General features: G+C 35.4%; 1 protein-coding gene across 2 annotated transcripts in view; it reads right to left on the bottom strand.

Moving 5' to 3' along the window:
* The window catches only part of SRBD1 (S1 RNA binding domain 1), a 231,018-nt gene that overhangs the window by 82,004 nt on the left and 125,601 nt on the right, over positions 1-23,413 (bottom strand). For both annotated transcript variants that reach the window (XM_030857775.2, XM_030857776.2), the window contains exon 16: positions 17,527-17,609. In XM_030857775.2, coding sequence (XP_030713635.1) covers positions 17,527-17,609 — 83 coding nt within the window. The remainder of the gene's footprint in view (positions 1-17,526; positions 17,610-23,413) is intronic.

Genomic DNA, 23,413 nt, shown 5'->3' with positions numbered 1-23,413 from the left:
TTAATTTCATATAATTCATGGTATGTAATAGAAAGCAGAACAAAAATGAAATTCTAGACAATGACTGACACAGAAAAATGTATATATTTATGAAGCTGATCCAAAAATAAAGGTCATGGGTATTAATCACTGGATACTAAAACAGTAATTTTAATAGCTCTATAATAATGGATTTTTAGCATAGTTTTTGAGAAAGCTTCACCGAAAAAAGTGTAACACAGAGAAACAAGATAAAAAGCTGTAATAATAGCCTGTGACATCTCCTAAATTTCTCCCTTCCCCCCTTAAAAGGCAGCTGGAATAAGAATTTGCACATCTTTTCTTTATAACAATAATTTTTGTCCACATAGATTTTGGGCAGCTAAAATTTAATATACCATTAAATAATTTGGGGATGAAGTTCTTAAAATTACAACTAAATTCTCTTCCCCTGACACCAAATAGTAAAGTGCTTCTAAAATGGATCATCTGTGATTCATTTGATCGAATTATGTACCTGAGTACTACTAAGACAACAGATTTTGGCTAATAGGGCCCTAAGAATATATGCACAGCTGCACATATAAAAATACTCATCTTTACACCCCACCACATCCTACCTGTTCCAGTTAGGCCATACATAACCTTTTAATTTTGGACTCCAACTTCATGGTATAGTTCATGTGTTAAGATAAAGAATTAAGTCTTGCCCTGATACTAATTGTAATTAAATAGCTTAAAGTAGCTATTAGAAAATGAAATGTCATTCTCATGGTATATTAAAACACACATGCAAATTCAGAACATTTCATATTCTGCTAATAATCTTAAGTACTGACCACTAGCCACCTGGTGAAATCATTGTTAGTCAAATTCCCACTGACGTTTGGGATCATCTGGCTATGAGAGATCAAGCAATTTTGACACATTCTTTTAAAGTAAACTATTTCTATGATTTATGCTTTTAGAAAAAAGTATATGTGGATTTCTAATGAAAGATAGAGCATAAACACATGCAAATAGAAATAAAAACTATATATATATACATATACTTTTCTCAAAATTTTACTTTTTACAAATTTTAAAGTATTCCCTTTTGTAGTCACACCGTCTATAACAAAAAAGCACTCTTCCCACATTACTTTATCTTTAAAAATACATATTTATATAGAGAAAGACTATCATTTATGTAATGCCTTTGAGATCAAAGAGAAAAAAATTACTAAAAATATTCTAAATTCCATTTTAATCTTAAACCTATCAAAGGAAGAAGAAATAGTTACATTACTTTGGAGTTTATGAAAATAAAAATTCGTGGCACCGTAGTTTTTAAAGGGGTGTTTTTTTGAAGTAACTGCACTGTGAAAAGATTCATTAAGAGAGAAACTTTTCCATTCCTAGAGAAGCTGCGATTTAATCATGATTAGAAACCCTTTTTGCTCTATTTTGAAGAATAAAACTAAATGAAGCAACAGAAACCTCACCTTTCTGGCTTGTTTTCTTAAAACCCAGGGTTACTCTTATTTCAAAATGGACCTCACTCAGCATAATCCAGATTGAAAGGGGTTTGTTTATAAAATGTCCTCGATAGGTTCTCTTTAGGGTAAGAGGCACATTCAGCTTTTTTTTTTTTTTTTTTTTTTTTCAGCTAGTAAAGCTACCCAGGAGGCTGAAACATCACCTTGGACTCTCAGAATTTAACTTTCCTTTCATTCTTGGCTTCGACACTGGAACAGGATTGTAAGAAGACAGAAAAAGAAGGAACAAAGGAACAAAACCATGTCCTTCCACACCAAAAAAAAAATCTATCCTGCTGCCCACATCAGTGCTGCCTAACTACACTCAGGAAAAGAAAACAAAGGAAAGAAAAGAAAGAAAAAGAAAAAAGGAAGGAAAGGAAGGAAGAAAGAAAGGGGAAAGAGGAAGGAAGGAAACAAGGAAGGGAGGGAGGAAGGAAAGGAAGGAAGGAAGGAGGGAGGGAGGAAGAGAGAAAATGAGAGAACACAGAACGCTTTTCTGATTGGCAGTAGTCTACAAGACGGGGAAGTTACACTGAAACTCCCTCATTAGAAAACACACACAAGACACCCTCTACATTCCCTCAAGCCTGAAATGAATTTCAGAAACCTCTTCAGGCATCTTTCTTTTATTACAACCCACATTCATATTTCAGTAGAATCACTACAGGGGAATCACTAATTTTTTATCTAAACTATGACGTTTTGGCAAATGCTATATAACCAACTATAAATCTACAACAAGCCTCAAATACTAAAGACTTGGTAATTATATGATGAGAAACAGCTTGATTACGGGCGAGGCAAGGCAGGCTGTCAACAAACAAACAGCTGTTTCTTATTGACAATCCATAACCAGATCATGCATCCCAACCAAGTGAGGAGTTTGTTTCTGTTGTGTTTGTTTTTGACTGTTCTACCCTCTTCCCCTCCCACCTCCAAAATACTGAGTCAATTTAAACATTAGATGTGAACCACAACAGAAGAATCAGATATGCAAGGATAACAAGTAAAGCACTACAGACTTACAAAACATTCTCTAGGTAATAACTAACAGAAGTTTAAAGTGTACTTTCTAATTCAACTTCAAATGCCTATCTTTCCCTGTGCAACACGTCCTGTCATTACTATTTATATGAGGCAGCTCAGGCAATGGGCCTGTTTCCTCATTCCTGGATTATGAGCACAGCAATGCCGCCACTCTGATCCTTTGTTCTGGAAGTTTTCCTTGCAGATTCTTCTGTCCTCCCTTTTAGCAGAAGGCAATGAACGTGCTTATACCTGCTAGTGTGAACTAAATGACCTCTAAGGTCCCTTGTGACTTGAAATTAAATGATTCTAGGAATACTTGAGAAGCTCAGCATATGAATAAATAATAGAAATAAATAGAACCTTAACACAAAGGTTTAAAAAAAAACCCCACCAACATCAATGGAATCTGTTTATTTGATAGTTCCATCATATGAAATAAAATGCACCTTTGGGCATTTTCATATATATGTGAAATATATATCTGAAATATATATATTCCTTTTAACATTCAGAAACCATACAGATAACCTTATTTTATTTTCCAACAAGGCATGAAGAAGTAAAATTAGTTTCCCAAGGTCACAAAGCAAATGCAGCTAAACCAAAACAAGACCACAGCTCCCTTTGGTGAACTGGGGCTTTGTGTTCCATTTCACTGAACCACACTGAAATGAAGAAAGGACCAGTGAGAACGTTTACACAATTTCAGTCTAAGGTAAGTTCCCTTTAAACACACCCTGAATTATAACTACACACCTGCAAGGGGGGGCATATGTCAAAGAGCATAGTTATGTGCCCTAGGTATGACTAACCAAGTATTTTAATCTAGAATCCAAATTTCCTTTGCAAACTTAATGATAAATACAGAATTTCTCTACAAGAAGAGAAATTCTCCTGTCTCACTCTCAACTACAGTGTTCCACTTTATTTAAAACCACGTCCTTACCATAATTTTTAAATCTCAATCCTTTAAAAAGTAACCAAACCATGATGAAGACAAAGGCACATGGTGTCAAACATACTGTCTCTCGGAATGTGCAAAACATGGTTTCATTCTACCAGTAAGGATACCTGAAAGTTTGAGAAGCCCAACCAATGTCATTAAAATTAAGTCCTGCCTACAATCCAATTCCTTTTAAAATTAAATTCTTACCATAGTCTGTGACCATGGATGGTCATAACTAATCACTGTGGCTGAATCAGTCTCAAAGTGGACACGTTCTCACCAGTACTGACAGCACGTGATGACTAAATAACAACACAACCAGGGGTGCCAGTGTCCCCTCCCAGTCCACCCTGTTTACATAAACCACAGGCCTGGACCTCCCTCCTCTACACTGTCTCTAAACTATACAAATAATGTTTCTTCTGGCCTTTGCCAACTCGCTGGGGAAGCGCTATGAGGGAATGACATAATTTTTAGAGGAAATTTAGGGCTCTGAAGAGATATGTGGTGTGTCACTCCAAAGAAGCAGAGAGAAAATATAAAACTGACTGTCATCCTTACTTTCATAGAGCCTTGTAATATGCCAGGTATAAAATGCTTTAATGAATTCTTATCAGTTAAGACTGATTGATTTCTGAGTCCTTCTGATTTTAAGTGGTTGACACTTGGCACATCTGGAAAACGAAGGGGTCTTTCAAAAATACTGCCAGGAAGATGACCTATTTTCCATCAGGTTCACATCACCAGATGATGCTGGATATGGCACAACTCCAGAGAAAACAACCTTTTCTTGGTCTCTCAGTGGCTGTTGCTATGAGTATACAACAAGTGCTTTATACCCCAAAAGCTTATCAGGTGGATGGCTGTTCTGTTAATTTCCTTCTAGAGTGTGTGTACTTCTAGGTGGCATGATATCCTCACCTTCTCCCATAACCACCCCCCACTTCCAAACAAACATTTGTCAGAGACTGTTTTACCTAAGATTGATTTTCTTTTCTACTACAGCATTTGTTTATAAATGCATCCAACAAAAGGGAAGAACAACAGGTGCCTCACTTTTTCTTAACTCATATCTGATACCAGATAGCTATCCTCATTGGTGGAGGGGTTAGCAGATTGACTTATTTATGGAGTTCTCCTCTGAGGTATATGTGGGCTACCTGGAAACCGTAAAGATGTTACCCACTTCCCTAATACCCTAACACATGAGCCCCTTTCTTTTCTCCCCCCCTACTTAACTTGCAGAACTATTTAGATCATTCACATTCATTAAATACGCAAAATAAAATAAAGGAAAAAATTTCAAGTTTAAAGTTGGACAAAAACCTTACAGGGGAAAAAAAGGAAGAAACCATTTTGTAGATAAACTTCATGCTCTGGTGCTGAAAGTTAAGGTCCACAAATCAAAAAGCAGTCATTTCTACAGAGCTAGGCTTTTCCACCGCTCTCTCAGTGAATCACGCTGTGGTTAGTTGAAAGTGCTGTTCACATAATAAATTAACCACCTCATTTCCTTCATCACCAAAATATACATAGCACCCCCATACAGATTTGTTTTAATAAAAGTAATAAAGCAAGCCCAGAGGTTATGGCTGTTATGACACAATCACACCTCTGAGATTTAAAAACACTCACTTGCACATCATGCCTCAAAAAGTCTTTGCAATCCGCCCTCCAACGAAATCTAACTGCACTCATACTCTCTGGCCCCATTTATTCCAAATAAATAATGAACAAAAGCCTTGTATATGGCAGGAGAAAATTCTCCCTTTCAGTTATACATTTGAAAAGAAAATACATCTTTTTTAATAATACTGTACAATAAACAGCTTGGGTAGCCTGATCTAGATTATTAAAGAAAATATATCACCAGAGGGACTTCCCTAGTGGCACAGTAGTTAAGAGTCCACCTGCCAATGCAGGCGACACGGGTTCAAGCCCTGGTCCAGGAAGATCCCAGATGCTGCGGAGCAACTAAGCCCGTGCGCCACAACTACTGAGCCTGTGCTCTAGAGCCTGCGAGCCACAACTACTGAGCCCACATGCCACAACTACTGAAGCCCACGCGCCTAGAGCCCACGCTCTGCAACGAGAGGCCACCGCAATGAGAAGCCCACGCATGGCAATGAAGAGTAGCCCCCACTCACCACAACTAGAGAAAGCCCGGGCGCAGCAATGAAAACCCAACGCAGCCAAAAATAAATAAATAAATAAATTTATTTTAAAAAAAGAAAGAAAGAAAATATATCACCAGAGTTAACAGTGCACAAAGAAGGAAGCCAACTAGCCTACTATCTCACCCAAAACCAAAGATATCTTCTAAAGTTAATTGTTCAAAAAGAAAAACAACCCGTGTTTATTTCTGTGGAAGTGAGAAACAATCTTCATTCTATATAAATCCAGGCAAATTAGTTTTTCTTACCTGTAATGCTATTTTAAATTATTGAGAAAAACCCAGGGAAAAAGACCTCTCATCGATATAATTTTTCCTCAATACAGACTTTTCTCCTTAGAACTCCTTTCCATGATCACCAGAAGAAAGACATTGTAACACAACTGTCCACAGAATAAGAGATTTGCTGGACAAATGTGCCATGAGTGAACTCATACCATAAATGAACAAGGCCCATTTTCCTGTGTCTGCACCACATTACAATCACTTTGCAGACAGTTCATTTCTGACCTAAATTCTATCAAACTCACAGTCCTTTCTATAGGATCATGCATTTAATGCATATTATTACTATGATAATGATGAAGACTTCCTCTTGAATTTAAAATATAATCTTACTAGTAATTAAATTTATCTGTGCTATTCTCAAAGCCCACGATCAACACCCACCTCCAACACACATATTTAGAGGAATGAGTTGATCAACATTCCTGAACAATATCAGATATATAGAACATAGTTTTTAAATTCTCGGAAGTGGCCTTCCTAATATTTACACATTTTATTTCTCTTCCCAATCGCTATAATTATCTAGCACAATCCTTACATTTGAGTTTTCAATAATTCTTTCTAATATGAACATTATTATATTATACAGATAGTAGTGTTTTGCACTGAGTAAAGAATTACATCTCAGGTTCTCTCTTTAGTATGCCAAACAATTATCCACACATAATTATATACAAATATTCAGCAAAATATAATAGTAATATCTATATGAATGCCAGAATTAAACATCTTTGCAACAATCGTATTTTTAGTCTATAGGCTATCCATCCACGTACAACCAATATCAGACCTAACCAGTATACTAAAAACCTCCTTAGAGCTCTGTGGAGAACAAAGATGAAATTTTAAAGAATTTCCATAAGCTTACATTTTAATAGACAATTTCACTTTAAAGGAAAGAGTCTATTCTGATGAATTCCATGGCAACAAAGATTTTTCTTTGATAAGGATATTATACTGTATTAATCATAGATCCTTAGAAATACTGATTTACTAATTTAATCACAATCAAAGAACATTCCTATATAAGTGCTCCCTCTGATCTGTCCCGGTAAAAATTATTTCCATAGGGAAAAGGATGTGTGTTGTTGGGAAGAAAGAAATGAAGAGATACGTGCTATGAAGACTAGTTCTTTCATCCCCAGCAATCCTTTACATTCCACAGCCATTCTCACTCCACATGGCTATTCTAATGTTCTCTGCTCCTTAAGTTCTCGCTTTTCCCGAAAAGAGATTCATTAAAAAAAATACTAGTAACCAACATTTCAAGTTTACCAAACAAAATTTTTAAGTGAGAGGGTATAAAATTTTATGGTGCGTTCACAACAGAGTGAAAAATGTAATAAGTGAGCAGCTATACCGATAATCTACCATTCGTTCATTGATTCAGCAAATACAATACTTACTGAGTATCTATGTGTGCCAGGTCCTGGGAGCTGTGGATAGAGGTGGAAACACCTTGTCCTCATATGAGAGTTTACATTCCATTAGAGGAGAGACAGTAAACAAAAGAATACTATGATTTCAGCAATCTTAAAACTAGCAGCTGTTTCTTTGGGGTGGGGGATGAGGCGTATACAACAGTAGGCTCCTACTTCAAAGAGAAAAAAAATGTTCAACCCCTCCCAGTCCTGCTCTCTTCCACTTCTTCCCAGTCACCCACCACCCCAGGAGCTTCTCTCTTCTGAACTCTTGTCCATTTCCTTCCTTAGCCTATTTCTTAGGTAAGCTGTGGGTGTCATCTCCTCAGGCATCTAGCTTCCTCTCTCTCTAGCATCTTCAACTTCTCCCTCTCTGTTTCTACTTCCTTCCTATAAACATTTAAACACATTTAAATCCTGACCTCCTTTGAAAATTCTCTCCTTTAAAGATCTGTATATACCTGTCTCTAAGTGCTCACCTTTCAATCAGTCCTCAATCTACTTCTGACTTCTGCCTCCACTACTCCAATGAAATTATTCTTGTTAGGGTCACCATCAACAATAAAAAATAATAAAACATGAAAGACACATTTTTAGTTCTTATCCTACCTTTATTTTTTTCAGTGTTTTACAATATTGATTTTTGCTTCTCAAGCTCTCATCCCCCTTAGATACTGGCATGTCCTGATTTTCCTTCTATATTACAAATACTGTAATGTGAATTCAAAACACCTGGAAATCTTGTTAAAATCAGATTCTGATTCAACGGGTCTGGGGTACGGCCCAAGAGGCTTTCAGTAGGGTCTCTTGCTACTCGAAGTATAATCCTCAGACAAACAGCACTGGTATCACCTGGGAGTCTATTAGAAACGCAGAATCTCAGTCCCCACCTTAGACCAACTGAATCAAAATCTGCATTTTAACAAGACCTTGTGAAGGGTTTTTTTACATTCAAGCTTGAGAAGCATTAGAGACCAGTGGTTCTCAAACCTTAGCCATTAAAACACAGATTCCAGTGCCCCACCCACAGAATTTGTGATCCTATATGTCTGGGAAGGGGGTGCAAAAATTTGCATTTCTAACAAGTTCTCAGATGATATTGATGCTGCTGGTCCAGGGACTGTACTTTAAGAAGCAGTGGTTCTTAACCCTGCCAGTACATTAGAATCACCTGTGGAATTTTAAAAAGTTTGTTGATGTCTAGGGCCTACCCCAGACCAATTAAACTAAAATATCTGGGGAGGTAGTGTAGGCTAGGATTATTAAAAGCTCCCTTGCCTAATCTTAAGGTTTCTAATTTAGGTAATTTAGGAGTCTGTTGGTTGTGGGGGTGTAGTGGTGAAAAGAAAATAGTATAGGATGAATGCTAGTCATATTATGGTAACATTATTACAACACATTATACTATAACCCCTTAAACATCTGTTCTACCCAACTCTGTCCTGTAAATAAACACTAGAAGTTATAACAGTCTACAGGTTTGTCTTAGGCCATGTCTCTGAAATGACCATTTCAGGTAATGGAGCAAAGCAAATAATATTTAATTCTTAAAATTCACAGAGAAGAATCCAATATTTGTGAAATGAAAAAATATAGTGTTAAAACTCTGCATTAAAGAGTATTTGATTTGCTGTGAAATTAGTCTTAAAGATGAAAATTTGAAAGAATATTATGAAGAGAAATGTAACCTAGTATTAAAAGTATTTTTTCATTTTCACTGGAAAATGAAAATAGCTTTATTATTTTTCTGGTTACATAAATCCTCACAGTAAAATACACACACACACCCCCCAACGTATAAGGCAGAAATTAAAACCAACTGAAAGCCAAAGTTCCTGAGATAAAACACATTTATCATTTGACCCAGCTTTCTTGCATCTTTTTATAAAATTTGACTTACTTAACAAAAAAGTTATAAAGTATAAAGGACACCATGTACCCACCAAACAGCCTAAGAAATATAATATACAGTTGAAACTCCTGTTATACCCCTCCCCGTTCCCATTCCCCTCCCATCTCATGCCCCACTCAAGGTAACCACTACCTTAGATTCCAGTACTTATTTCTATATTCTTACTTTGTACATTGGTATTCATAAATAGTACACAGTATTATATTTCATATTTAAAATTTTTATACCAATCATAAAATACTATACATATTCTGCAACTTGCTTTCTCTCTTAATATTGTATCTTATGACGTTTATCCATATTAATATAGGTAGCTCTAATTGGGTCATCTTTGCTCCTATGTAATATCCTACCATCTGAGTATACTACAGTTTTATTTTCCTGTTTTCCAGATGAGGGACATACTGTTTCCAAATTTTTACTACTATAAATAGTGCTTCAGTGAAATTCTTGTACATGTCTTCTTGTGCACATGAGAGAGAGTTTTTCAAGGCTATAAATATCTAGCAACAAAATTAAGTTGAAGAGAATCCCAGTCTCTCAATTTACTAGTTTCCAGTTGCTCTCCAAAGAGGCTGTGCCAGTTTAGACTTCTACAAATAATGTGTAAGATTCCCAATGCTCCATATTGTTGCTAACATTCAAACTGTCAGACTAACTTTTGACAACCTGAAAGGTTTCCCATCATGGCTTTAGTTTGCATTTCCCCAATTATTAATCAGAGTGATAATTTTTTTCACATTTTTATTTTCTGTGTGTGTCTCCTCTTCTGTCAATTGCCTGTTCACGTCCCTTGCTATTTTTCTGTGGAATTGTTTTTTTCTCTTAATTTATAGCAGATCTTTATAAATTATGGATCCTTTGTAGGTTTTATGTGATGCAAATACCTTCTCCCTGTCTGTGGATTTTCTATGTACTGTTTTCTGATTCAGAGATGTTTTAGATTCTAATGCAGAACTTAAAAATCTTTTCCATTATGGTAGGTAGTACCTTTAGTGTCATGTGTAATTTTTTTAAATCATTCATGATAAACCTAGTTTAAAATACTGTGAAAATACTTTAAAGTTTTAGAAATCCTAAAAGTGATTTTTGTGCCGATGTATGAAACCAGAAGGCGAACTTAAGTAGAAACGGAAATTGATCTAGTTTCATTGTCCAAGGTCAATGACATACAAAGAGTAAGTAAACAAAAGACAAAGTAATTACCTATTTCATTGTTAATAATTTAAGGTAGTATTGGTAAAAGGTTTTTCAAACCATACCAACATTTCACATTTCTTTTAAAGATAAGTAATGGTGTTATACTAGGGTGTGTGCATATGTACATGGCTTATTACATCGTCAGTGATTTCTAAGAACCTGAGAAAACTATAGTTAATACCTCAACATAGGAAGCATAATTCAACCAGAAGTGAAAAAACATACCCAGAAAAGACATTTTAAAACTTTAAGTTTAGGAATAACCAGGAAATTCTAATATATGAGTTCATGCTCCCAGTCAAGGTCAATTACTTGTTTTTGTTCAATTACAGAAACAGCTCAGTTATGGTCAAAATAAATGAAATACCTAAATTGCAAGGCTAAGTTTGAATTTCATGCATAAATACCTGGTAAATCAGGGATTCAAGTACAGCCCGTATCCTGGGATTTACAGTTAAGGGACAAGATTGTAAAAACGTTTGTCAAGGAACTCATCTATGTGAATACTGCCCAATTTCTAGAACAACTTCCTCTATGTTTCTTTCACATTTGCGTTTTATCCATTTCAAAATATTGCTTTAGTATAGGGGGCAAAATCCAGGTAAAGTCATCTAAGTGGATATCCATGGGACAGACTTTTTTCTATATTCCACTCTACAATAACACATAATTAAAGGATTAAAATGTTTAAAAAGATTTGGACAAACAATACAGGACAGATGAGAATCCTTATTACCCTTTACATACCTAAACTAAAACATTTCATAATCCCTACAATATTAACTATAAAATAGGTTTTAACAGAGTAATGTCACCATTGAAGAGTTGGGTTATTTTGGTTTTGTTTAGTTTTTATCCAGAACTGATCCCACAGAGGGGGTAGGGAAATAAAATACAAATTCCCACCTTTGAGTTTTTATGATGAAAAACTGCAGCTGGGAAGATGATTTTCCTTTTACAGTGACTCCTCATTATACATAATAATGAGGAATAAAGATGGCCTGGATATAGAAAATCCACTAAGGGTTCCAGAAACTCATTTTGGAAAACCATTTCACTCTCTAATATCATCAAATGATCTAACAGAGAGGCACAAAGGAGGAAAGGGGACTGCCCTGTCTTTCCTACTTTACCGTGCATACTCATTAACAAATACAGGTGTAAATGAGCATGAAAGTATCTAAAACACAGTTCAAAGAAGAAATAAATAGCAAGTAAATCCAACGTATTCAAGTTGTACTCTCAGGATATGACAAGGCCAAGCTAAAACCATCATTCCCCATGTCCCACAGAACTCAACAGAGCCAACCCTGCATCATCCTGCTCTCACCCTGGAGTGTTTTCTTGGGAGTAACACCAAGCCACTTTCCAGCAAAGTCTTTAGGGGTCAGTTAGGGATATGCTGTCATTCGACCACACTGGCTGCCTCTCTCTCCAGAAATAATGACAGGCATGTGTTTTTGAAATCAGCTCTCCCCATTTTCTAAGACAAGGACTGGAGTGCTGCCTTGAGCATTTTAGCTGTTAATAAACCAAAAGTATTTTAGTTTCTATTGAAATAATATTATAGCTTCTATTATCTCATCTATTTAACATTCTTTGAACAGCTTTCATTTTTAAAATCAGCACTGTTTGTCCGGCTACTCATAATTTAAACCAGAATAAATGTAAGTATTAAATTTATACTAAAAGCACTTAAAGGTCCCAACTAAAAAGAAATCCAGCCCCACTCTGGTCGTACCGGAAGTCTATTGTATCAAAGTTTAAAATTAAGTGGCCCATCGGCTAGGAAATGGAAACAGATATTTGTTTTACAGCACATCTTTCCTAATACATAATCACTATAAGAAGTTTGAAAAAAAGTAAAAAAAAAAAAAAAAGAAAGGAAAGGAAAAGAAAAGATTCCCTAATCACACCACCAACAAAGATATAAATATCAGTCACCAGCCAGTTACCTTTTTCTTCAATGTAAATGCACATCTCTAGTTCTAAAACACAAATTGGTTTAATTCTGTATCAACAACTTTATTGCAATTTAAAAATATGTCAAGAGCAATTTCTCATGTCATTAAATCGGCCTTGAAAGTCTAAATTTTTAATGGTTGTATAAATATTTCAACTGGTGGATATACCATAACTCATTTAACTATTTTCCTATTGTAGCTGCTTCCAACATTTTGCTGTAACAGCAAACTTGTATGTGAATTTTAGAAATAGTTCTTATTACTGCCTGAGAAGAGACTCCTAAAGGAAGAACTACCAGGTCAAAGGGATGCCTTTTCTTAAAGTGCATCTTGATTGGTATTAACTATTCGCTAGAAATAACAATTTACACTTCCACCAGCAGTGTTTGTGAATGCTCATTTCACTGTACCCTTCTTACTTGTACAGATATTTATCACTTTATTACAACTTTACTCAACTGTTAGGTTGAAATAATAACCCCTTGTCTAATTTGGGTTTGTTTGATAAAGAGAGAAATTTATATTTCATCCATGGTGAATGGTATGTAGAGGCTCTTTGTCAATGTTTTGTAAATGTTTTATATAAACCAATATATAAATGTGTACAAATCAACAAGAAAATACCAAACTCTAATAATAAAATATGTACTAGTTATATGTACATGTATATTTGTGGCCAATAAATTCCCTACTTCATCATCTGTCTTTAAACTTATGTTACATAGCACAGCAAATCCACTCCTAGGTATATATTCAAGAGAAATGAAAACATACATCATAAAAACTTGTACACAGTTTTACTATACATCCATATCTCTCTAGATAAAAAGCCAATAGACTAGTTTGGGATGGATCCACTGAACAATGCTAGCTCACCTAAGAACTGAATATCTAATGATAATTTCTTGTTGCTCACTAACCAATACCTATTTAAAAATAAAATGCTAAATCTACCCACCCCAAATAAAATAAATTAAAATAAAAACTTGTACACAAATGTTCATAGTAGCATTATTCATAATGACCCCAAAATGGAAATAACCCAAACTTCCATGAACTGATAAATGGATAAACAAAATGTGGTGTATATATCCAATGAGATACTATCACCCATAAAAAGGAATGAAGTTCTGATACATGCTACACTACGGATGAACCTTGAAAACATTATGCTAAAGGAAAGAAGCCAATCACAAAAGGCCACATATTGTATAATTTCATTTATATGACAGATGCAGAATAGATAACTCAATAGATACAAAAAATAAATCAGTAGTTGCTCTAGGGCTGGGGAAGAAGGGAGCGCTGGAGAGTGACTGCTAATGGTTTCCTTTTGGGGTGATGAAAATGTTCAAAAATTAAGGGTAACAGTTTCACAACCCTATGAATATACTAAAAATCTTTGACTTGTACACTTTAAGTGGGTGAATTTATTCAAGTATGTATGTATGTATGATTTGTGATTATATCTCAATAAAGCTGTTTTTAAATGTATGTGTTGCTATGTTTTTCCTGAAAAAGAATCCTAATACTTCATCACTTCTTTTTCTTATACCCTCTCATGTTGAGTTGATCTGATCCAGACTAATATATTTAAAGATGAACATTATAGTTAAAAAACTATGAGACTCAACAATACAAATACACTTTACTGGATATGTGTGTATTGTAAAGCTCTCCACTGTTTCCTTACCTTGATCCTGTTTCCTCACAACATGCCTTTCCCTTCTTCGGACCTCCATTCCCCCTCCCCGCCCCATCCCCCCGACCCTCCCTCCGACACTTTAGGCAGGAGTAATTCCATAAATAATTCTTTCAAAGAAGGTCTGTAACAACCAGAGAAGGTGAATCATTACAGATCCAAAAATGCTTTTATTTTCCTCTCACACTGAATTGCTGGTTTGCCTGAATATAGAATTATAGGTTCAAAATAAAATTTTTCTCACAACTTCAAAACTACTGCATTTCTATCTTCTATTACTTGTTTTTTACCAATAATAGGACTGATGTCAACTTGATTCTTTCCTTTGTAGATAAACTATGTTTGCTCTCTGGAAGCTTTTAGTTAGTTCCTCCTCATTACTAGCATTCTGAAATTTCACAGGAAGGCATCTGAGTGTAGGTCTTTTGTTACTCTTCTATGCAGTATTCATTAGGCCTTTTCGAAAGACTTGTCTGTCAACTGGAGAAATTTCATTCTATTATTTCTGTGATTATAACTCTCCTTCACTCATTGTTTATTTGAACCTTCTGTTAGATGAATGTTGAAGCTTTAGAAGGAGCTCTACATCATATGACTTTTTGTTCATGCTTCCCACCTTTTTCAGTTTAAGACTGCACTCTAAGGAAGGAATCTCTTAGCTCAATCTTCCAATTCATTAATTTGCTTTTAGCTGTGTCCACTCTATTTCACCTGTTTATATGGGGTTTTTTTAAATCTTAACAATCATATTTTAAAATTCTTACATTGGTTTAATTTCATTCTATCCCATATTTGTTTTAGAAATGCAATAACCACTTATCTCTCTGTGAATGTTAATTTGACTTATTTCAGAGTCTGTTGCCTGTTCAGTGTTTCTTTGGGTGTTAGTTTTTTAAGTTTGATGCCTCATTTTTCTATCATAGGTTTTCCTCAAACATTTAGTGATTCTTGGCATCAAGATCGTTTCAGAGTCCCTCTTTGTCTGTGTATGCTGTTTCTGTTAAGCACCATGTGCCTCGAGTGATAATGTGGGATATGATGCCAGGTGTCATGTACATGTCAGGAGTTTGTCCTGCCAGGAAGAGACTCCTTGAGCTTCCTGACAATCAAAAGTTACTTGAGGGATCACCCAGCCTCTCTGGCCTCTGTGTTATACTCAGTGCTTTAGCTGGGACTCACAGAATATTGAGGGAGGGGGGTCTCCACAGGCCTAGCCACTCTATACACACCTGCTTATCTAATCCTGCAGGTCCCCTCCCCACTACTTGAATATGATTCTGCTTTGAGAACCCTGCTGATCTATATATTTTCGGGTGTGGCTCCACCATGTTTCATTTTTCTGTGGATGTGATTCTTCAGGCTTAATATCTTTAAAGAGATATCTTTAATATCTCTTTAAATATCTTTAAGATATCTTAATATCTTTAAATATCTCTTTAAATATCTTTAAGATATCTTAATATCTTTAAATATCTTCAAATTTCTACCCACTGATGGGACCCTTTCTTATTTTTCCCAGACTATTATCAATTGATTCATGTAAGTGAGTGTTTACATAGGTACAGATATATATGTACAACCTTTCTGTCATCTTACGGAATTTGGTGTTGTGCATATGCCAGTGGTGGTGGTAATTTAGTTAGAATATCATGAGCTCTGCCCACCATTTTGATCATTTTCTTAGTGTCATTATTTGCTAAATAGTCTGTACTCCAATGTTAATATGGCCATATCTCTTCATCTCAGACTTGTATATCCAACTCCTAGTTTCCTGTATTTCTTACAGGCACCTCAAATTTAACATGTTTGAAACTGAATTACTAACCTTATCCTCACCATATCTGCTCCACTCAGGCATCCTCAGGACCTTTGGAGCAAATTCTTCACAACTCCTTTTCCCTCACTATTACCAAGCAGTCCCTAAAAATAGATTTAACTTCTTTCCATTTCTACTGCCATTAACTTTGTCCAAGCCACCATTATCTTTCACCTGGAGTAGTCAGAGTCAACATTTAAAAATACAAATCAGATCATGGCATTCCTCTGCTTAAAACTCTTCCTTTACTTCTCATTGCTGTTGGAATGAATTCCAAACTGTTTTCACGTTAAATGCTATCTCTGAATCCAAATCTGGAGACTAGGTCCCTGCTATTTACTTAAAGACCACTTTGATGCCAATAGGTTATTAGCCTCCTGGGCTCTATAAGTTTGACTCTCTCTTTCCTTTGTTTCACTAAGGAACCGAGGTATTCCATAACTTCCATAACTTCACCTTAAATTAATATAACTATAATTTCTCTTAACTATGATGCCTATATCATAAAACTGCTATAAGAGGTATACTCTTTAGTTACTAGGCATTTTATCTATCTGTAGCTAGATCAGTCCCTTTAGGAAGCATCCTCGCCAGTGAACAAGTCCAGTTAAAGGTTTGGATGCCTCTTGGTCTAACTTGCTGTACAATGGGAAAACTCCAGTTAAGTCCCAATATATGACTGGTTAGTCCAGGCTTTGACAGTGTGAGCCTGGGTAAAAATCCTAACTACTCTAGGACACAGCTTCTTTTCCTGTCAGATGAGCAGGGTAGGGTTGTATGATCTCAAGGGTCTCTTCCATTTCTAGTGGCCACAGATTCCATGACTTCATATAATATTTCCTTAGAGAAAGTATAGTACCTATCACTCAAATCTCATGAAAATTATATAGAGAGTAATATTCTATTTCAGGCTTAAGAAGAACTTTCATCAAAGAGAAAATAATTCAACTTGAGGTTTCTGGAGACCACTTAAGCCAACATGGATTCATTTTGCCAAGATTTAGTGCTGCCCTCAATTGCCTAAGGAACACAGTCTCAAGAACTGAAAATACAGCAGCAACACCAAGAAGCACTATTACTACTAAACAGTAACAAAAATGAAAGGTTTTAGCTCATACTGGGCAATGACCAAAAACTAACTATAATACTCAAATAGGAATGAAAACAGGAAAAAAAATCACAGTAGGTACCAAAGGCTTCTTCCTGAAAGATCAATAAAGATCAATAGCTCATACTGGTTTAGAAAAAGAGGCAACATACCCCCTTTCTCCACACCCCTTCCATTTTTACAGCGACATTAAAAGGAGAGGCTCTTCAGATTAAGTTACTAGTCGTATCTAGAGTTTTAATAGTCTTTAAACTGATTATAGTCCATTATGAGCCTTAATCAAAATCATAAAGACCAGGAAAAAAAACTCCCTCCTTCCTGAATAATTTATAACACCTAACTACCTTTCCACAAACTGTATAACCTTTGAAAATGGGAACTTATTCCCACTGACAATTACTATGCCAAGTTTGAGTACCGTCTCTGTACTGATGGATTTCACAAATTAAATGATCCACACTGCTTTACCTGATACATTCCAACTCCAATGTGCTTCGGCTCAATTTTCACTAGCTCAGCTAATGGATCTTGTACACGCCTTGCTATGGAAACTGAAAAAACAGAATCAGAAAACAAGTATGGCTTAATGTAAAAGCAGTATCCAGATAATTACTATTTTAGTTCCTCATAATGCATAGTTATCCCTCTTTATTCCTCCCCCCAAGGAGGCCAACAATTTAACCAAGTTTCAGAGTTCCTTTTTTTTTTTCCACACAAAAAGTGAATGCAAAATTTCAGGATTAATTATGTCACCAGAACTCCTAGGTATTCCTGAGCACGAACACACTGAAAGGGTTATACATTTGGAAAAACAAATAAAACACTTAGTGGCTATATTTATACAATTACCTGTTCGTTCTTTAAATATAGTGTAGTAGGGCACCTCACACTTTAAAGAACAAGTAGATATTTGTTTTACTTTTAAATAATCCTGCATTGCTATAAACATGATACACATTTGTACATTAAATATGCTTATTAGGACTAGATCTTGATAAAGATGAGTAAATGATAGAATCATATCTTATTGCAATCAGAGATCGTTAGTTGATTAGTGAATACTCTTGAATCACCTTGAATATGATTGCAAGATTAGTCTGAGAAGTGATCTACGTCCCAACTGCTTGTTCCTAACACATGCACAGTCCTAATTACATCTCTTTCTTGACCATTACTTTCCATTTTTAAGAGACTTGAGAGTTAACTTTAAACATCCTTCGTGTCATGATTTTTATTTAGTCATCATTTATTATCATCTTTTTAAAAGCCATATGTTATTAACAAAATCTCATAACTAATTTAGCTTATAAGATAGATTTAGAGAAAAGAAATTTAGTTGCATTGAGTGTTTACAAATGAACAGCTTTTATTTTCTAAACACATGAAAGCTAGTCAGTGTCACCTACTCATACAGAAGGTTGGATGAAATATAAATTCATTAAGTAAAAACACTAAGGCCATTAAAGGAAACCCCATGCCTGTTTTCGTGTTAAATTGTTCAAGGTCTGGTAAAAGAAGCCAACTTCTTAGACGTAACTATCAGATTCTCCAGTCAGTGATTTGTGCCACCTCTCATCAGAGATAAGATCTACTGTGAACGTAAAGTTCACTGCACATTCAAGTCTTTTTCATATCTTTTATGATTACTGCTAACAGACAGTGACAATGGCAGCTTGCAAAGTAAGCTTAGAGAGCAATAAGCTGATGTTTTACAATCTGCCTATTTCTCCCACAGAAGAGATGGGGATTCCAAGGCCTTCACATACACCTTTCTCATCAAATCTCATAAAAAGTTAATTAGTGCAAGCATGCCAGGTTATAGGAGAAATGGTTTCCTTTAATAACCACATTTATAGTCATATGAAAACATATGCCACCAGAGAAATACCTGATATCCTCTAAAACCAAATAGTCAGGCCTCCATATCTGTGGGTTTCACATCCACAGATTCAACGAACTATGGATCAAAAATATTCGAAAAATAAGTTCCATAAAGTTCCAAAAAGGAAAGCTTGAATTTGATGCTCTCAGCAACTATTTATATTGCACTTACAACTATTTACATAACATTTACATTGTATTAGGTATTATAAGTAATCTAGAGATGATTCAAAGTATATTGGAGGATGTGCATAGGTTATATGCAAATACTATGCTATTTTATGTAAGGGACTTGAGCATCCTTGGATTTTGGTATCTGAGACGGGTCCTGAAACCAATCTCCTGTGGATACCAAGGGACAACTCAACTGTATTATTTCTTTATTCTAGCCTTTACATATATTATACAATAAGAGTGATTTTCAAACACGTACATACATTGCCAAAATATTTTTGGATTAAAAAAACAACCCACAACAGTAGACCAAGTTAAGGTAACAGGCATCAGAACGTTTGCTGTGTAGGAAGGCAATATTAGAAATTCAATAAAAGTATATCAATAATAGGTAAATCTCTCAAATCTACACCTTCAGGAAAACCCACATTATGAAAACCTAAACTTAGAAATTGTGTGAGTAGATCCCATATTTTAACATTTCTGAAATACACAAAAGGCTTTTAAACTATTTTCTACTGGATTCCCTCCTAACAGTTCACTGCCAGTGTATCCTTTGTTCATCCTAATACTGCTAAATATTAGCAACAATGGATTTAAAATGATGGCTTCTAGATAACATATTAATTCTACAATAAGTCCCAATGGCTTCTGGAGTTACACTGTACCCAGTAAACAACCCCCAACATAGATCTAATATTTCTAGAATTGGCATTTCACTTTCAGATGCTGTTCATTCTGTGTAGCATAGAAACCCAAGCATGGAAGAGATGGGAGGCAGGAGGAGGGAGAGAGATGAACATTGTTTAAAGTAGAATTCGAAAAGTAGTACGCTCAGGCTTTGGAGAAAAGATGGTGGTGTTTTCCTGCTGGCAGGATAATCAAGAGAAGGGTTATGCAATAAACAGTAATAATGATCAGGCTGACAACAGATTTCTGAAAGTAAGAGACAGATAAGTAGTTCAGGCAAAAGGAGTTTAACAGATTGCTGATAAAAAAAAAAAGAAGAGGGAGTAGGAATCATGGCCCGAAAACTTGGGGCACATTCATATTTTGAGACAGAAAAGAGAAGGAGGAAATGGTGAAAGAGGCAGAGAAGGAATGGTGAGGAAAAGTATAGCAGAAGAAGTCAAAAAGACTTCTGGAACATGTTACTTATGTAACATGTTACCCTATGTCCCTATGTCCCCAAGTTTTTAATCCTAGGTACATACTCAAAAGAAATGAAAACATCGGTCTACATAAAATCTTGTACATGGATGTTCACAGCAGCATTATTCATAATAGCCAAAAAGGTGAAAACAACTGATAAATGGATGAATACAATGTGGTATACCTGTATAATGGTAAATTATTTGGCAATACAGAGGAATGGAGTACTGATATATGCTACAGCATGAGTGAACTTTGAAAACACTATGCTAAGTGAAAGAAGCCAGCCAATCACAAAAGACCTCATATTGTAATGATTCCATTTATATGAAATATCCAGAATAGGCAAATCCATAGAGACAGAAGGTAGATTAGTGTTTTCCAGGGATTGGGAAGAAGAGGGGAAGGGGGACCGATTGCTAATGGGTATAGGGTTTCTAGGGGCGATGATAATATTCTAAAATTGGATAGTGGCAATAGTTACACAACTCTGACTATACTAAAAAATGATGACATATACTTTAAAAGGGTAAACTGTATGCTATGTAAACTATATCTCAATGAAGTTGTTATGTATTTTTTAAATGCAGTTTGTCCAAATGTATGGCAAATATTGACTATTTTGCCCACATGTAACGTCAACATTTCTCTGTATCACTGCAACTATTTACCACTGTTTAGGAAGTTCTAGTTAACGCAATTGGAAGAGAAAAGAAAGAAGGTATAATTACTCAAAAGACAGAAACTAGATTATTATTACTTGCAGATGATGACTGTCTACGTAGAAAACCCAAGCAAGTCAACTGAAAAAATATCAGAACTAATAAGATTTCAGTCAGTTGGCTGGTGTCAAGACACCCAGACAAAAACTGATGCTCCACCATATGCCATCAACAACCAATAAGAAAATATCATGAAGGAGAATCCATTCAGTGTCTGTGGTGTGTGTGTGTGTGTGCGTGTGTACTGCAGGTGAGTAAGAAAAATAAAATGTGCATAACATGGATGAAGGTATAAATTTAATGGAATTTCACTGTATTTCTACAGAGTTTGAAAAATATTAGTTAAATGGCTCTGAAGTTTACATAGAAAGGAAGAAATGCATAGGACAAGTGCAATTAAAAAAAACATTAAGGCAAGTCATATTATAAGCCACAGTAATTGAGTCTTGCATTGTAGCAGACTAGACAGACCAAGGAAAAAGGGAAAAAAGTACATATAGGAATTTCATTTTTAATAAATGGTAATTTGTTAAACGGTAATGAAACATATTGTGTAAAGGAAGACAGTAAAAAGCAGGGAAAAGGAGCTTCGACCGAGTGAAGATTATCATCCTAAAAGGTAAGCAACCAGAGAGCCATATGCAGTAGCACTGAAAACAACATTTCCCCCTCATTCATAAGGTATCTTATATCCAAAGAACAAAAGGGGTTCTATTGGTTTTGGTCTTCAGTTCCATGAAATACATAGAAGCTTAAAGCTTCTAGAGCAAATAAATGTATTGCTTAAAAGACTGTACTAAACTGTGTTCTCTTTAAAATTTGCCTTACTCTTGTTATCTGAGACTATCGAAGTGGAAATCTTTATTTTTAAAGTCCAATACTCACTTCTTTTTTGTACTTCCTCTTGCCATCAGACAGCAACAGAGGAATCCCCATGCTGTCTTATTTCATTCAACAACTTCAAATTAGAATTTTTTTCACTAAAAAGCTTATTAAAATGTAGTTTTAATGCTCTTAATGCAAATTTATTATAATCTTGATCCTCTAATTAGTAATTACATTTTTCAATAAGGAGCTGACAAATCTGCTGACCTAATATAAATACTCTATATCTTGATTGCAGTGGTTGTGGCTACCTGACTAGTACAAGCTTTTCAAAATTCATAGATGGTGTACCTAAAAAGGGTGAATTTTACTTTATGCAAATATACCCTTAAATTTGAAAGAAATATCTTTTCTCTAAGGATATCAAACTTTTTCTTTATTTTTCTTCTTTCTGTATAGTCTCTATTTCTTCCATGTAGTGTACCCCACCTCCCACCCCATATTTTGGCATCTGTCTTTAATAGCATAAGTTTTCCTTACATGTTAAGTGACCCCAGACTTTCCATCAGGAGTAGGGTACTAAAAAGCTGACTGTAAGTGCTTTGCTCAAAGGTGAGGTTTGTCAACTGTGGGCTTCACTATAGGGTGATTTGGCCATTTCTTTGTGAAATCTCTGATCTCAGTTTCTTTAAGTGTTTTCTCTTGTGTTAGTCAGAATCCCCTAGTCTCCCACATAAGGTTTCTTTAGGTGTTTTCTCTTGTGTTAGTCAGAATCCCCTAGTCTCCCACATAAGGTATCTACAACAGCATGTCAATAATTATTTAATCTCTCTTTTTTTTTAGTAGGTATTCCCACTCTCACCTATAACCCATGTCCTCCAGTGCAGAAACCTTCGGTTTAACCCTCTCTAGAGAACAATTCTCCAGTCTTCTGCAAAAGTGGAAGAAGGACAGTTACTCAACTGTGTGGAATGGGAGGTCTAATTCATTTCTTCTTTTTTTACTGATGTGAAATTCACATAACATAAACTTAACCATTTTAAGGTGTATCATTCAGTAGTATTTAGTATACTTACAACATTGTGCAAACCACCACCTCTATCAAGTTCCAAAACATTTTCATCACCCCCAAAGGAAACCCTGTACACATTAAACAGTCCCTCTTCATTGTCCCCTCTCCCAAGCCCCTGGCAACCACCAATCAGCTCTCTGTGTCTGCAGATTTGCCCATTTTGGACATTTCACATATATGCAATCATACAATATGTGACCTTTTGTGTTTAGCTTCTTTCACTTAGCATGTTTTCAAGGTTCATCCATGTTGTAGCATGTATCATTACTTCATTCTTTCTTATGGTTGAAAATACCCTTCCATCGTATGGATAGACCACATTTTGTTTATCTATTCACTTGCTGATGGACATTTGGGTTGTTTCCAGTTTTGGGCTATTGTGAATAGTGCTGCTATGAGCATCTGTGTATAAGTATTTGCTGAGTACCTGTTTTCAATTCTTTTGAGTATATACCAAGGAGTGGGATTGCTGGGTTATATGATATTCTATGTTTAACTTGATCTCACTGCTTTTTAAACAGACTTTCAA

The sequence above is a fragment of the Globicephala melas genome, chromosome 12 (genome assembly GCF_963455315.2).
Source record: "Globicephala melas chromosome 12, mGloMel1.2, whole genome shotgun sequence".
NCBI lineage: Eukaryota > Metazoa > Chordata > Mammalia > Artiodactyla > Delphinidae > Globicephala > Globicephala melas.
Note: the sequence above shows the minus strand (reverse complement) of the source record. Positions and strands in the feature narration are given on the sequence as shown.